We start from the raw sequence: 16,119 nt of genomic DNA, 5'->3' as shown, positions 1-16,119 counted from the left end.
CTATAGTACTTAGGCGGCTTTAGGTGCCATGTTAGATGCTTGTGAGTAAAGGTCCTTTAAAGCAATTCTATAGCTAAATACAAAAGGTAAAAAGATTGCTGCCTGTTGAGAACTAATACTTAAAGCGGATCTTTACTGCTTCTGAGCACCACAAACCAAAAACACTATTTAAATAATTTTTAATATTCAAAGCAAACTCCCCCATTCATCCGTGTCTCTATGCTTTATTTTGTTGAGAAATCACTTTGAAAAACTCTCCCCTAGCATTTCTGGTCGTGGCCATCTTGAGTTAGGGCAAATAATTCATGTACTATTTAATTCCTGTAATTCATCTGCCCTTAGCTAAAGCATGCATGCAAGAGAAAGTGCTTAGCTGAGAAAACCTTCCGCCTCTCCTCCTGAAGTCTCTAGGGATGTATGACATAATTTGCCTAGGTAAAAAACCATGAAGTAACTGAAGAAAAGATTTAAAACCAATAAATATGATATGGTTCCCTATCTATTTACTATAATGCTAGTAGCATGAGGATAAAAATAATGTTGATTGGGAGAGTGGAGTTCTTGGGTTTACATTCAGCTGTCATCGGGGAATCTGCTGACAGCTGATGAGTCATTTCCGGCCCACTCCTTAATAACCTGCTATTGTTAAAGACACTTGCGGCTGCCCGCTCTGAAAATTTTGCTCTGAACCATATCTGAAATTGCAGCTGAAATGCTGCTTTGGAAATTTGTAGTGAAAACGGACCTGAAATTCACATTGCACATGTGTGAACCTAGCCTAAGGAGTGTCAGATGCTTGCTCACCTTCTGTGTTCTGTGCCTGCCAAACACTTTTTACCTGTATTTTTAAAAAAGAAAACCATCCATTACAATATGGCATGGTGGTAGAGGCAGGCTTTGTATACTTTTGTATGGCTTTCAGAAAGAAAAGCTCAGTGATGTTATGGCATAAAGTGCATAGAGAGTCTGCGTAGTGGTGAACTTTCTTTTTAGAGAATGGAAGCTAACCCTTCAATGACTGGCTCTATTTTTTTTTCATGTTTTTTAATGTACTCATGCATGAGTATTGGTGAATGTGCGTGTTTAGAGCAGGGACTAGACTCCTAGAAAACCCTGAGTTGTAGAGGCAATATTGGAAATTGGTTCTTCTTTCCATATTCACAGCGTTCTGTGATTAATGGCGTTCTCATTTTATTTAGGCTCCTTTCACACATGTCCGTATATCACCCCATCCGTTTGCGGGTGATATACGGACATAATGCATGTCAATGGGATTGCGGATGTCAGCAGATGACCATCCGCTGACATCCGATTTGCATCCTTTCAGTTCTGTTCCGTTTTTTTGGAACAGAACAGAACCCTATTTTTCTTCCATTTAAAAAACGGAAAGGATGCAAAATCGGATGTCAGCGGTGTCATCCGCTGACATCCGCAATCCCCATAGACATACATTATGTCCGTATATCATCCGCAAACGGATGGGATGATATGCGGACATACGGAGCGGATGACACAAGTGTCATCCGTGTCTATGAAAAAAAAAAAGTGCCGGAGCGGATCGCAATACGGTCCGCTCCGTGTGAAAGAAGCCCTACTCTTATTTGGTATCCAGATATGACCTTATATTTAAGATAGGCTAATAGGATCATTTAAAGGTAGGTAGGTTACATTTCCAAAGTTTGACATTGTGTTTGCATTTTTTCTGCTTTCAGCTAGTGCTTTGAAGTTCCTGTATGAAAAAAATATTTCCCACTTGGACTTGAAACCTCAGAACATACTTCTCGGTAATCTGGATAGACCACATTTAAAGTTGGCAGGTGAGTGTTGGCTTTACTGGAAGTGATAGAATGTCATTTCAAAGTAGTTAAGTTCTGTTCACTGATTTCTAATAAGTTGCTCTTGCATTAATTTTTGTAGTTTTCATTAATATACTATCTTAGTGCCGGTTCACACTAGCGCAGCTTCGAAGCTGACATCCCTGCGGGACCTCATCGTGGCTTGCATGCAACTTAACAGAAGTTAAGGCAAGTCATGTTGAAGTGGCCCCAAAGTAGTGCAGAAACCTTGTAAGTCGCAGCGACTTGATTCGCACCGATTTAGAACGGTTCCATTTCCGTTAATGGGGCGCTACTTGTCATGCGACTTTGTGTTGCATTAAAGTGTACTTTTTTTATTTTTTATACATTTATATATATTTCTCTTATGTCCTCCGACAGTCGCCGCCACTTTATATTCATCACTAATGGGGTTATTGACCTTTGCTCCGCAGGAGTAGCTAGGCAACAAAATAGATAATATCAAAGCTTTTAGCATATCCCACCCCTAGGGGGTGGTCCCCTCAGTCAATACCTCCCTGCTTCCTGCATTCCCAACTCAGTTTCTAATGCCTAGCTCAGGAGTAGGCTGGCTGTTCCTGTGCTGGGGCTCTTAGTCTCAGCTTCTTTTCTCTTTTTGATTTTATTTGGAGTTTTTTTTTTTCTCTTTCTTTTACTTAGCTGTTTATTTTCAGCGTTAGCTTCTTTTGATGAAGATGATCGTGCGGAGCTGGGTCTCAGTCTGGCCACCCTGGATCCCAGGGCTCAGAGCCAGGGGCTTCCCAGCCTGCCATCGAGCGTTCAGCTTAGGTTTTACCCTGGCACATTGAACGACCCATCCCTGTTCGCTGCAGGGATGCTATCGGTGAGGTGGCTACCTCACTGGACGCCATTGCGGTTTCGCACCGCAGTTCCACTGCGTCATGCTTGCGACACTCCCTGTCTTCAGTGCAGCGGTTTGGTCGCTGGAGCAGGCTCCCCACGCCATCCGGACTGGTAAATGTAACTTTATGTGGGGACCTGTCTATTTGGGTGTCAGTCTGGGACTGTGTGACCCTGCATGTCTGTGTGGCTGCTGTGCTCCCTGTCAGTTCCTGTGTGGACTTGCTGCCTGTGTGTGGGCTGTGAAGGGGGGGGCTCTCCCGCTCTGCTGGGTGTAAGCATGAAGCAGTCAGATTTTGGGCATGCTGTGCGGCGATCGCTGCGGCGACCCGCCATTTTTTTGCGGCAGAATCATGGTGGCCGGTCCTGTGTGGTAATGCACGGCGTTTTTGTCGCCAAACGCCGCCATTTTGGCGGCGATCGATCAGGCCACATGTCGGCGCCATTTTCTGTTTGCCCAAGGAATCCTCAGCCGAGCGGCCATGTTTGTGTAGCCTTGCTTAGGCTTCATAGGGGCGGTCATCTTGCATCACTTCCTTTTTGCTCTGGGACAGCGATCGGTGGCAGCAGCCTGTGTGACCTCTCCAGGTTTTTATCTTCCCATTTTTTCCTGTATTCCTTGCCCAGTTTCTTGTCCCTGTGGGGGTTGGTGTATTCAGTGGGTGCGGTGGGCTACGCTCGCCGCGATCTTAAAGGGGCAGTACCCCTTTCTTCCTTATCTTGCTGGGGCATGGATTCTCAGGATTGCAAGTTTCCTCCCACCTTGGTGGGGGGCCAAGGGGCTGCTGCTTCCCCCGAGGGGGCTGATCTGGCCACTATTGTGGCAAACTTAGCTGCTCAGGTGCAGATGCTGGTGGCTGACCGATCCACAAAACGGCCCAGAGTGTCTATTTCCTCTGATTCAGAGGGCGATGGGGCTGCTATGGCTGGAGTGCCCTTCTCAGGGTTTCACTCATCCCTTGACCTTGAGGGGGAGGCTGAGGTGGAAGGGGTTGATAATTCTCCCCCTGGCTCGTCTGAAGAGCTTGCACTCATGGATGAGTTGGTTGCTTCTATCAAGCAAACGCTGCATTTGCAGGATGAACCATGTCCTCCTGTTTTGATGTCCTCTTATGGGACGCAAAGGAAACGCAAAACATCGCAGGTTTTTCCTTGCTCTACGGAATTTCAGCGCGCGGTGGATGAGCAATGGCGCAATTTAAAAAAGCCTTTTGCTGTGCCAAGTAGGTTCAAGCTGCGTTATCCCTTTACACCCGCCACTGATGAGTGTTGGTGTGTGCCGCCTCAGGTGGATCACGCGGTGGCGATTTTGAATAAATCAACTGCGATCCCTGCTGAGGATACCCCGGTGTTCCGGGACCCGACGGACAGGAGATTGGAATCTCTGGCCCGTCATTCTTATACGGTTGCTGGCTCTATGCTGAAGCCTATTTTTGCTTCCATTATGGCAGCCCAGGCTATTGCGGATTGGACGCAGGTGCTCAGGTGCACCCTGGTGGCTGACTCTGCCCCGCCGACAACTTTGGCTATGGTGGATCAGATTCATCAGGGTGTCATGTATTTGTGTGATGCGGACTTAGATTTGGTCCCTTTGGCTGCGTGTCTTTCAAGTGTGGCGGTATTGAACCGTCGCCTGATATGGCTGAAATGTTGGTCTGTTGACCAATCTTCTCGCAAGACTTTAGCAAACTTGCCCTACACGGGATCTCGCCTTTTTGGCGAATCTTTGGATATTCTGATAAAGGGTATTTCTGGGGGTAAGAGCACTCTCTTGCCCCAAACTCACAAGAATAAGTTTGTTCGCGGTAAGAAGAATGCCTCGTTTAGACCCTCTCAGGGGTCCTTTCATGCCTTTCGGTCCCACTATAAGGGCAAGCCCATCAAGGGCCAAGGCTCCCAGAAGAAGCCATGGACGGGTAAGCAGAAGTCCGGCCAGTCCGGGTCCGCTGCCCATAACAATACGGCCTGAAGGGACGCCCTCACCCAGTTCTGGGGTGGGGGGATGTTTGCTCGGTTTTCTTCAACCCTGGCTGGACCGCATTCGGGACAGGTGGGTTCAGGAAATTGTTCGATCTGGTTACAAGATCGAGTTTCTCTCTCGGCCGGCGAGCAGATTTTTCCCCTCAAACCTTCAGCTGACTCTGGAGCGCTTGCGAGATCTGCACCTGGCGGTGCAGGATCTGCGGGCCCAGGGAGTGGTGGTTCCGGTGCCTCATCGGGACAGATTTCGGGGGTTCTACTCCAATCTGTTCACTGTGCCCAGAAAGGAGGGCAAGGTACGTCCGATTCTGGACTTGAAAGCTTTGAACCACTTTGTGCGGGTTCGCAAATTTCGCATGGAATCCCTGCGCTCGGTTGTGGCTGCCCTGGTTCCGGGGGAATTCATGGCCTCCATCGATTTGAAGGATGCGTACCTTCACATTCCAATTTTCGAGGGTCACCAGAGGTACCTTCGATTCGCCATTGCGGAGGATCACTACCAATTTGTGGCGTTACCCTTCGGTCTCGCTTCGGCTCCGCGGGTTTTCACCAAGGTGCTTGCGCCGGTCCTGGCTTTACTGAGAGCCCAGGGCATCTCTGTCTTGGGGTATCCGGATGATATCTTGATTCGGTCTGCGACCAGTCAGGGCCTGGTGAACGACCTGTCCATCACGATGCAGACTCTGCAGGAGTTCGGTTGGATGATAAATTTCCCGAAGTCAACGTTGTGTCCGTCCGTTCGTCTTCCCTACCTGGGAATGATACTGGACTCTGTTCAAGCGAAGGTCTTCCTGCCGGAAGACAAGCTCCGGACACTTCAGAGCGAAGTCAGGTCCCTCAGGGACAATCAGTGCTCGTCCTTCCGGACGTGTATGAGGTGTCTGGGATTGATGGTCTCGGCCTTCGAGGCGATTCCCTTCGCCCAGTTTCACACACGGGATCTTCAGGCGGAGGTCCTGGCCAAGTGGGACGGGCGTCCGCAATCTCTGGATCTGCGGATCTCGTTGAGCCACCTCACCCGAAGGGGTCTTTTGTGGTGGCTCCAGTCCCCGGCGGTGTCGGGGGGCAAGTCTTTTCGTCCGTTGTCATGGACGGTGATCACCACGGATGCCAGCCTGTCGGGCTGGGGTGGGGTCCTGGGCGTCCTGTCCGTCCAGGGAACTTGGTCGGGGGAGGAATCCTCCCTTCCGATCAACATTCTGGAATTGCGGGCAATTCATCTCTGCCTTCTGCGTTGGACAGACAGGCTTCAAGGCTGTCCGGTTCGGGTGCAGACGGACAATGCCACAGCGGTGGCCTACATCAACCACCAAGGGGGCACCAGGAGTGCCCGCGCGGCTCGGGAAGTGGCCGACATTCTGTCTTGGGCCGAGACACACGTCCCGGCGATAACGGCAGTTCACATTCCGGGAGTGGAGAACTGGCAGGCGGATTATCTGAGTCGCCAGACCCTGGACCAGGGAGAATGGTCCCTTCACCCGGAAGTCTTTCAGATGCTGTGCGCGAAGTGGGGGTCCCCAGATGTGGACCTGTTCGCGTCTCGTCTAAACAACAAGGTGGAAAGGTTCGTAGCAAGGACGCGCGATCCTCGGGCAGACGCCTCAGACGCGTTAGTGACGTCCTGGAGTCAGTATCGTCTGATGTATGCCTTTCCACCGATTCAGCTACTGTCCAGGTTCCTTCGCAGGTTGACCTCGGAACCGCGCACGCTGATTCTGGTGGCGCCAGACTGGCCTCGCCAGTCTTGGTACGCAGACCTCGTGAATCTGGCGGTCGACGCTCCATGGCGTCTACCTCTTCGAGAAGATCTCCTGTCTCAAGGACCGATCTTCCATCCTGCTTTACAGTCGCTGGCTTTAACGGTCTGGCTGTTGAAAGTCAGGTCCTGAAGGATAGGGGTCTCTCCCCTGAGGTCATTCCCACTTTGATCAAGGCTAGAAAAGCCTCTTCGGGGAAAATTTACTACCGTACTTGGAAGGCGTATTTTGCCTGGTGTGAGTCCAGGGGGTTTTCCCCTCGCTCATACTCGGTATCGAGAGTGTTGGCTTTCCTCCAGACTGGAGTGGACCAGCGTTTGGCGTTGGCCACAATTAAGGGTCAGATCTCTGCGCTGGCCGTTCTTTTTTAACGCCCTGTGGCGTCTAATTCTTTGGTTAGCACCTTTGTTCAAGGGGTGCGTCACTTGGCTCCTCCTCGGAGGAATCCTTTACCTCCATGGGATTTGAACCTTGTTCTGTCCGTGTTGCAACATGCTCCCTTTGAGAAGATTAGGGAGATCTCATTGCCTCTCTTGTCTAAGAAGGTTGCCTTTTTGGTGGCGATCACTTCGGCTCGCAGGGTGTCGGAGCTGGCGGCCTTGTTCTGCAGCTCTTTCTACTTGGTGATTCACCTGGATAAGGTGGTCTTGCGACCTAACCCGTCTTTTCTTCCGAAGAGGATCTCGGAATTTCACCTCAATGAGGTCATTGTCTTGCCTTCACTTTGCGCGAAGCCTAAGCATCCAAGGGAGGTGGCTTTGCATTCCTTGGATGTTGTTCGGGCGATCAGGGTTTACCTGTCATCGACAAAATGCTTTCGCAAGTCGGATTCTCTTTTTGTTCTTCCAGAGGGTCCTCGGAAGGGCATGGCAGCGTCGGCTGCGACCATCGCCAAATGGATCAGACAGACCATTGTGCAAGCCTATGCTTTGAAGGGGAAGGTTCCCCCTTTCCCTGTGAAGGCGCACTCTACCAGGTCTCTGAGTACGTCTTGGGCCTATCGTCATCAGGCTTCTGTGGCCCAGGTGTGTAAGGCGGCGACTTGGTCGTCAGTTCACACCTTCTCAAAATTCTACAAGGTGGATGTTCCGGCATCGGCGGATGCTTCCTTTGGCCGCAAAGTTCTTAGTGCGGCAGTGCCTTAGGGCCCCTTGTTTTGGGTCCTTGGCTGTTGGGATGTCTTTATCCCTAGGTTACTTGTTTTCCTGGGTTGTTGCTCCTGTTGAGCACGTTTTTTTCCTGTTGCCCAGTTGGTTCTATTACTTTGATAAGGTTCCTTTCTCTGATGTGGGTACTGCGTTGCTTTAGGCGCGGCTGCTTTTTTTCCCACCCCTCATGTCTACACTGCTATGGGACGTCCCCATTAGTGATGAATATGAAGTGGCGGCGACTGTCGGAGGATGTAAGAGAAAACTGAATTTTTGTAAGATCTTACCTGTAAAATTCCTTTCTCTGAGTCCTCCGACAGTCGCCGCCCCCGCCCCTCTTTTGGGGTTTGTTTATGTACTCTACTGCTATGCAACTGAAACTGAGTTGGGAATGCAGGAAGCAGGGAGGTATTGACTGAGGGGACCACCCCCTAGGGGTGGGATATGCTAAAAGCTTTGATATTAACTATTTTGTTGCCTAGCTACTCCTGCGGAGCAAAGGTCAATAACCCCATTAGTGATGAATATGAAGTGGCGGCGACTGTCGGAGGACTCAGAGAAAGGAATTTTACAGGTAAGATCTTACAAAAATTCATTTTTTTTTTTGTTTTTTTTTGTTTGTTTAAGAGGGTGGGGAAGGGGTTAGACCCTCTGTCAGGTTTTTTTTTTTTTTATTGCAGTTTGTGTCCCCATTGGGGAGGTTCACACCTCAATTTGTACTGGCAGCCATTGTCCTCTAAACGAATATGAGGTAAGGTAAAATGTTCCAATGGGGACAACTGTCGGAGGGGAATTGCCCTCACTTTAGGAGATTTCCTCCTAGATTCCTTTTGCATGTCTGTGACATTAAGTGAAGGAAAATTTCCCCAATGGGATACAGACATAAAAAACAGGCACAGGTTTTTCTTCTCACTACTCTTCCAAAACTAAAAATGGTTATGGCTGCACATACACTTTAAAGTATAACTAAAGGTAAATCCTTTTTTTGCCTATAGTTTTACCTTAACATCCTCCTTTCCAAGCCTATTCTGACACTTCGTTCCTACATGTAAAAATCAAAATTTGTTTAGTAGAAAATTACTGGGACCCCAAAAAATAAATATATATATATATATATATATATATATATATATATACATATATAATTTTTATTAGAGACCCTATAGAATAAAATGGTGGGTGTTTACATTTTTCATGTCACCCGGTATTTGCGCAGTGGTTTTTCAAACTCAGTTTTTTTAGAAAACAGAACAATTCATGAATTAAAAAAAAAAAAAAAAAACAGTAAAGTTAGCCAAATTTTTTTTGTATAATGTGAAAGATAATACCCTGAGTAAATAAATACTTAACATGTCACACTTTAAAAATTGCGTCTGCCTGTGGAATGACCGCAAACTACGGTGCTTAAAATGTAACACTTTTTTTTTTTTGTACTAACTTTATTGCTATCACAAGGGTATGAACAACATGCCTTGTGACAGCATGGGCCGCGACAGGTCTATTAGACTCCAAATCTCTCCTGACCCCCCAATGCAGCCGATCGGACTGATCTAGCCGGCTGCTGGTGGCCAAGTAAACAAAGGGGCGGGAACGGAAGTGAATAATACTCGTCGCTCCCAGTTTCCAGAGTTACAGAGAGAGGAGAACGACGTTACTTCCTCTCTCTCTATACAAGGCAGCCATTGCTGTCGGCCGCATCGCTTCCGGTCTCTGCAATGGGACCAGAGAGCCCGGAAGTCATAACTTCAGCAAAAAAGAGATTCGCTGGCTGCAAACAATGATACTGGGATGATGCCTGTCGGTGCCGGCATCATGCCTGTATTACCACTGAACCCCAAGGACGTACGGGTAAGTCCATTTGGGGGAAAGTGGTTAAGGCAGTACATTCATTTGCATGTGCTGTCAATGCACCGGAACAGACAAAGTAAAACTCTTGCACCCATTTTCTGAACACAGTGCACCACAATGCACAGTGGTGCACTGTGAAGTGCTGTGAAGCAGGTGAAAAACCTCACAACACACATAGGGGTTGATTTACTAAAACTGGTGCGGTCAGAATCAGGTGCAGCTGGGCATGGTAGCCAGTCAGCTTCTAATTTCTGCTTGTTCAATTAAGCTTTAGCAATGAAACCTGGAAGCTGATACGTTTCCATGCAGAATTGCACCAGTTTTAATAAAGAATAATAAATAACCCCCATAATGTGCATTACCACAATGCAATTGAGTAAAGTCAGCGTAAAATAATACCCCAGTCAAGTTTTAAAATAAAACCTGAAAAAAAAATGCTGCCCTGATTTCTTCCTGTTTATCCTAAAATTATAACTGGTCAATTGCAGTTTTCCAGTCATTTATGTGTTTATCTAGCCATTATTAATCGTAACTCTGTGTAGTGCTTTTGAATTAGAAAAAACTCAAGATGTCTGTTTTGTTTTAGGCACTATTTAAAATAATGCAGCGCTTTAAACATGCGTAAAGTTCATAACATTAGGAGATGAAAAGTCCATAGATGGGAATCCAGGTGGTTCCATGCGACAGGAGCTAGTGAAAAGCTGCCACCGATGGAGGGGACACACACTGACCCTTACCCCAAATATTGGACTACTCAATCAAAAGTAGTCAATAAAGTGTTTATGTAATATACCCACGGGCATTCAGACCAAAATCTTCATTACATAGTTACATAGTTATATGTAACTATGTAATGAAGATTTTGGTCTGAATGCCCTTGGGTATATCCATACCTTACAGATACCATGCATTAAAAATGTGGAGACTTTTTTTTTACAACTGAGGTAGATTACATTGTTTCCACAACATGAAATTGGAGTCAGGAGTGTCTACAGAGTGTGTAGAGTACAATATGACTCTGCATGTCTTGGGAAGGGGGGTGGAAGATCATAGGAAATTTGCTTTTAAACATCAGGCCACCATATTTAGTTTGTCGGAAAAATAAAACCCAAATTTGTTTTCCATCCAATTGCAGATATCTGTTGCTTTTGGTTGAGGTGTCTTTAAAACAGAACCTTTCTTGTTACAGTCCAGTAATATTTGGCTGTCAAGTGCCCTAAGCTGGCTACACACTATACAGTCTGTGCAATCTTCTTTAGATCTAACAGTGACTATATAATGTACGGGCCCGTGCAATAGGTTACACATTGAATGTGTTTTTTAGGTTTGCCCTCATATAACATTGCTTTGGTAAATAAAAAAAAAAAAACACCAAAAAAAAACAAAAAAAAAACAAGATTGTAGTATGTATGGCCATCCTAAGACTACAAATAAAACCGTGTACATACTGAGTGGATAAAGAATAGTTTCTTTATCTGTGCCATTAAAATGATTATAAAGGTTTGTTTCTTTTTTAAATTAAAATAGTTACTTTGTCATACCTAACTGCTCCATGCATTCTTGAGTGCTCACTCCCAAGCCCTGTTTTGTGTGTCCATAAGACACCCAGAGCGAGGCTCGGCCCTGCCCCCTGCTCACTCATCACTGCCTGTGATTGACAGCATCGGGAGCCAATGGCTCCCTCTATTGTATCTGAACAAATGAGGAGCGAGGGCTGAGAGAGCCCCGGCTCTTGTGCCCATCACTGGATCGAGATCAGGCTCAGGTATGTATTTAGGGGGGCTGTGGGGAAAGCTGCATGCAGAAGATTTCTTTACATTCCTGCATAGAATGCAATAAGGTAAAAAACCTTCTGCGTTTACAACCACTTTAAGTGCTAGGATAATTCAATATAACACCATTTACTGCATTTTGGACTAATATCAATCTCTTTTAAAATTAGGTAGGCATTTGTAGTTCTAAAGCTACATTGGTGTTCTGTGTGCTTAACATGTTAGTGTTTTTTCCATCCAGATTTTGGTTTTGCTCAGCACATGGTATCTCAGGATGAGTCCCAGTCTCTGAGAGGATCTCCACTTTACATGGCTCCAGAGATGATCTGCAGTAGACACTACGATGCTCGAGTGGACCTCTGGTCTGTAGGAGTTATTCTTTATGGTAAGATGGATATGCTGAAAAAAATTGATTTGATGTTGGTTGCTGAAAGGACAGTGGAAGATACTCCAGAACATCTTTGATGCTTAGTCTCCATAGTTCTGGTGTGCTGTGATGTAGATATTCTGTACATGGGTTCACATTTACTGTTATCTACAAGATAGGTTAGAATATGAGGAAATAATACCCTGCTTGTTTATGTCGCCTTTCTTAATGCGAGTTGTGGCCAGTGAAACAATAGCAACAAAGCTGCTGAGCTATAGATTTTTTTTTTGGTCAAGTCATACACTTTTAAAGACGACCAGAGATGGATCAAATCTCACCCAGTTCAGCAAGGACCAAACAAGATTCAATCCCTCGATAGGCAGGCTAAATTGTACTGAAGTGGATCCATCGATCAGCTTCAGTACCAGTAGCGGCCTGTCGATAGGGGGCTCAGGGGCGCCGCACCCCCCCCCCCCCCCAAAAAAAAGAGAGGGGAAAAAAAGATTAAATAAAAAAAAAAAATTGTCTATTTTTCGCCCACGAGGGGCGCCGGACATAGTGCTGGGTATGGGGGGGGGTGGGCTTTTTGACCCCACCCTCGGCTGGCAGAGGCGCCGATTGGCGCTCTTCTGGGGGTCATCGGGGCGCAGAGGAAGAAGAGTCCGGTGTCCGGTCAGAGGACACCGGTCCGAGCGAGTCACGGAGCCATGGAGGAGGAAGAAGTTGACTTGACTCCCGAGCAGCACGGTCACCAGGGAGACCGGGTCCCGAGCAGCACGCCAGTTACCAGAGGTATGAGTTAAGTGAAGTCTCGGGGGGGGGGGGGGGCACGCATTGAATGGGGACATGCTGGTCAGGTGGTCACTGTGCATCGAATGGGGACATGCTGGTCAGGAGGTCCCTGTGCATTAATGGGGACATGCTGGTCAGGTGGTCACTGTGCATTAATGGGGACATGCTGGTCAGGAGGTCACTGTGCGTTAATGGGGACATGCTGGTCAGGTGGTCACTGTGCATTAATGGGGACATGCTGGTCAGGTGGTCACTGTGCATTAATGGGGACATGCTGGTCAGGTGGTCACTGTGCATTGATGGGGACATGCTGGTCAGGCGGTTACTGTGCATTAATTGGGACATGCTGGTCAGGTGGTCACTGTGCATTGATGGGGACATGCTGGTCAGGTGGTCACTGTGCATTGATGGGGACATGCTGGTCAGGTGGTCACTGTGCATTGATGGGGACATGCTGGTCAGGTGGTCACTGTGCATTGATGGGGACATGCTGGTCAGGTGGTCACTGTGCATTGATGGGGACATGCTGGTCAGGTGGTCACTGTGCATTAATGGGGACATGCTGGTCAGGTGGTCACTGTGCATTGATGGGGACATGCTGGTCAGGTGGTCACTGTGCATTGATGGGGACATGCTGGTCAGGCGGTTACTGTGCATTAATTGGGACATGCTGGTCAGGTGGTCACTGTGCATTGATGGGGACATGCTGGTCAGGTGGTCACTGTGCATTGATGGGGACATGCTGGTCAGGTGGTCACTGTGCATTGATGGGGACATGCTGGTCAGGTGGTCACTGTGCATTGATGGGGACATGCTGGTCAGGTGGTCACTGTGCATTGATGGGGACATGCTGGTCAGGTGGTCACTGTGCATTAATGGGGACATGCTGGTCAGGTGGTCACTGTGCATTGAATGGGGACATGCTGGTCAGGTCACTGTGCATTGAATGGGGACATGCTGGTCAGGTCACTGTGCATTGAATGGGGTCATGCTGGTCAGGTCACTGTGCATTGATGGGGACATGCTGGTCAGGTCACTGTGCATTGATGGGGGACATGCTGGTCACTGTGCATTGAATGGGGACACACTGGTCAATCTTGAACCAACCTAATGATTGTTTGTTAAGTCACGCAATTTTTTTACCGTGTTTTTTGCCGCAAAGCAATACCTATTACATCTTTTTTTTTGCGCCAATTTTGAGCACCAGCCGCCACTGTTCAGTACCCCCAGACTTTGATTTGTTTTTGCATGCGATTGCTGCCAGCAGCTATAGCTACCAGCAGTAATCATTGTGATCTGCTGGCAGGGAAGACTCTCTACTGGCAAAACACAAAAGCATTGCAAGAGGGATTCCCCCATCAACACATTTAGTGTTGATGGGGGAATTGAGCGAAAATTGCATCATCTATGGCTTGCCCAGGCCGTTGTTACCATTTTGTACACCTCTTTATCATGCTTTGCTGCTGAAATAAACCATAAAGTTAAAAAAAAATCCATTATCCATCTGATGAAGATGCTGCATTGGATAGGAATTATTCACTTATCGGTCTCATTCAATTTTGTGTGTAACTTTCAACTTGAGATTTTAAGGTCTGTGTAGTGTATTGTAAGTGTAATTTTATTTTTAAACACACAGAATACTATAGTCCTGTATACAAAAATTGTTCTGCAATAGGCCACAAAGAGACAGAGGAAAACCATTGAAAAGCATTTTTTAGAATTGACTACATCATGACATTTCTATTTCCATGACAGCTGACAGGCTCAAGGTTTCTCTTTTTTATGTTAGAGCTACTTTTTTGTTAGATTGTCTTGCCTGATCTTGTAATGATAAAAATATGGCAGCTGCCAATGCTTATTTGTATTTAAATGTGCAGGCTTTAAGCCTATCATCCTGATCCTGGCCTCCTCAATAGTTATTCAGTCATAGACCTTAAACAAACCTGCAGCCAGTAAAGTGCATAATTATTCCAGGTAAGTGATTGACTTACTATGTAGTGAAGACATACTGTAGTTGCATAGTTAGTTATGTTGAAATAAGAAATTTTCCATTGAGTTAAAAAAAATAAATAAACCTGCAGTTGATCCAGAGGAAGGTGAAAAACCATTATAAAGCTTGGTACAATTTGCTCCAGCAGGGAAGAAATACCTTCCTGATAGTTAAAAGTATTGGACAACTTCCTGGATAAACATTATACACTAATAAGACAAAATCAGGATGACCGACCAAACAGCTTAAAAACAGTCAGCAGTGGTCAATTCTGTCCTCACAGGTTCCGTTTAAGGCTCTGCCTTTATATATAATTTTACCTTTATTCCCTTTCAGAGGCACTTTTTGGGAGAGCACCATTTGCATCAAGCTCTTTCTCAGAACTAGAGGAAAAGATACGAAGTGACCGATCTATAGAGGTAAGAAAAAAAAGAAAATGTACTACTGGTCTATAAGTTCAGCCTCTTGCTGATGGTCTTGTAGCCCATTCCAGCCCTGTGCAGGTCTACAATCTTGTCCCTGAGGTCCTTTGACAGCGCTTTGCTCATGATGGTGGGTTTGAATGGAAGAAAGAGATTCTGTGGACAGGTGTCTTTTTATACACATACGAGTTGTCGTTAGGAGTACCTTCTGTAATAGACAGTACTAATCTGTGTACCATATGAGCACAAACTGTAGTCAGCCTGTGGGAGCCAGAATTATTGTTGGTTGGTTGGGGATTAAATACTTATTTTCCTCACTGAACTGCAACTCAATTTATAACGTTTGTATCATGTGTCTTTTTTGGATTTTTGGTTGATATTCTGTCTCTATCATTTAAAATACACCTATGATAAAAATTCTAGATCTTTCATTTCTTTATAAGTGGGTAAACTTACAAAATCTGCAGGGGATAAAGTAATTATTTACCCCACTGTAAAGTGGTGATCAGAAAGAGAAAAAGGATTGTTGGCGAGGTTGCATAGAGTGCATAGGCAGGAGAATACAAGGTTGAGGGTGTTGACATCAAAGTAAGGAGAAGCCTGTACCCATTGCTTCAGGCCAAATGAGGAGAGAAGTTTAGAAGTAGCAGGAGTGTTCGTATTAACAGGGATGTTAAAGTCGCCGAGAAGGATTATGTACATTTCACATAAGAGGAAGTAGGGTTGCCAGGCAGAGAAGTCATCAAGAAACGTTAATAATGGTCCAGGGGGTTGGTAGATCACAGCACTTCTTAAGGAAATTTGAGAAAATAGACGTTTACAGTGAGCTTTAAATGATAAGAGGGTCAGAGGGGGAGGAGAGTGAAGAATCTGGAAGGTACTCAGTGGGAAAAGGAGGATTCACACTCCACCTCTTTGGCATCCACTAGGTCTAGGGGAGTGTGCCCAGAGAAGGCCACAGTGGGAGAGGGAAGTAGGAGAAGGAGAGTCAGATTCATAAAGCCAGGTTTCGGTGACAGCAAGTATATTAAAGGAGTTAGTGACAAAGAGGTCATGAACAGCGTTTGTTGCAGACAGAGTGGGCATTCCAGAGGGAAAAGGAGAAGGGGGGGCTGGTTTTGGGAGGAAGAGGAATGGAGAGTAAATTGCGTAGATTGCGACTGCTGCCAGAGGGTGTGGGGTGATGGGTGCGTTGGGTATAGTTAAATAAGGGAGGCCCAGGGTTTGGGGATAGATCTCCAGAGATTAGGAAAAGCAAATAGTGAGGGAGGTAATATGACAGAATGATTTATATAAGGGGATGTGTCTTGGCATCCTGGGGATTTTATTAGCATGTGGGATTACAAT

General features: G+C 46.4%; 1 protein-coding gene across 2 annotated transcripts in view; it reads left to right on the top strand.

Moving 5' to 3' along the window:
* Positions 1-16,119, top strand: part of ULK3 (unc-51 like kinase 3) — a 41,522-nt gene that overhangs the window by 10,182 nt on the left and 15,221 nt on the right. For both annotated transcript variants that reach the window (XM_082256395.1, XM_082256396.1), the window contains 3 exons: positions 1,713-1,817; positions 11,443-11,586; positions 14,687-14,769. In XM_082256395.1, the coding sequence (XP_082112521.1) occupies positions 1,713-1,817; positions 11,443-11,586; positions 14,687-14,769 (332 nt within the window). The remainder of the gene's footprint in view (positions 1-1,712; positions 1,818-11,442; positions 11,587-14,686; positions 14,770-16,119) is intronic.

The sequence above is a fragment of the Pelophylax lessonae genome, assembly GCF_965119305.1.
Source record: "Pelophylax lessonae genome assembly, chromosome: 4".
In the NCBI taxonomy this organism is placed as follows: domain Eukaryota; kingdom Metazoa; phylum Chordata; class Amphibia; order Anura; family Ranidae; genus Pelophylax; species Pelophylax lessonae.
The sequence above is the reverse complement of the archived record's forward strand: the minus strand, read 5'-3'. Positions and strand labels throughout refer to the sequence as shown.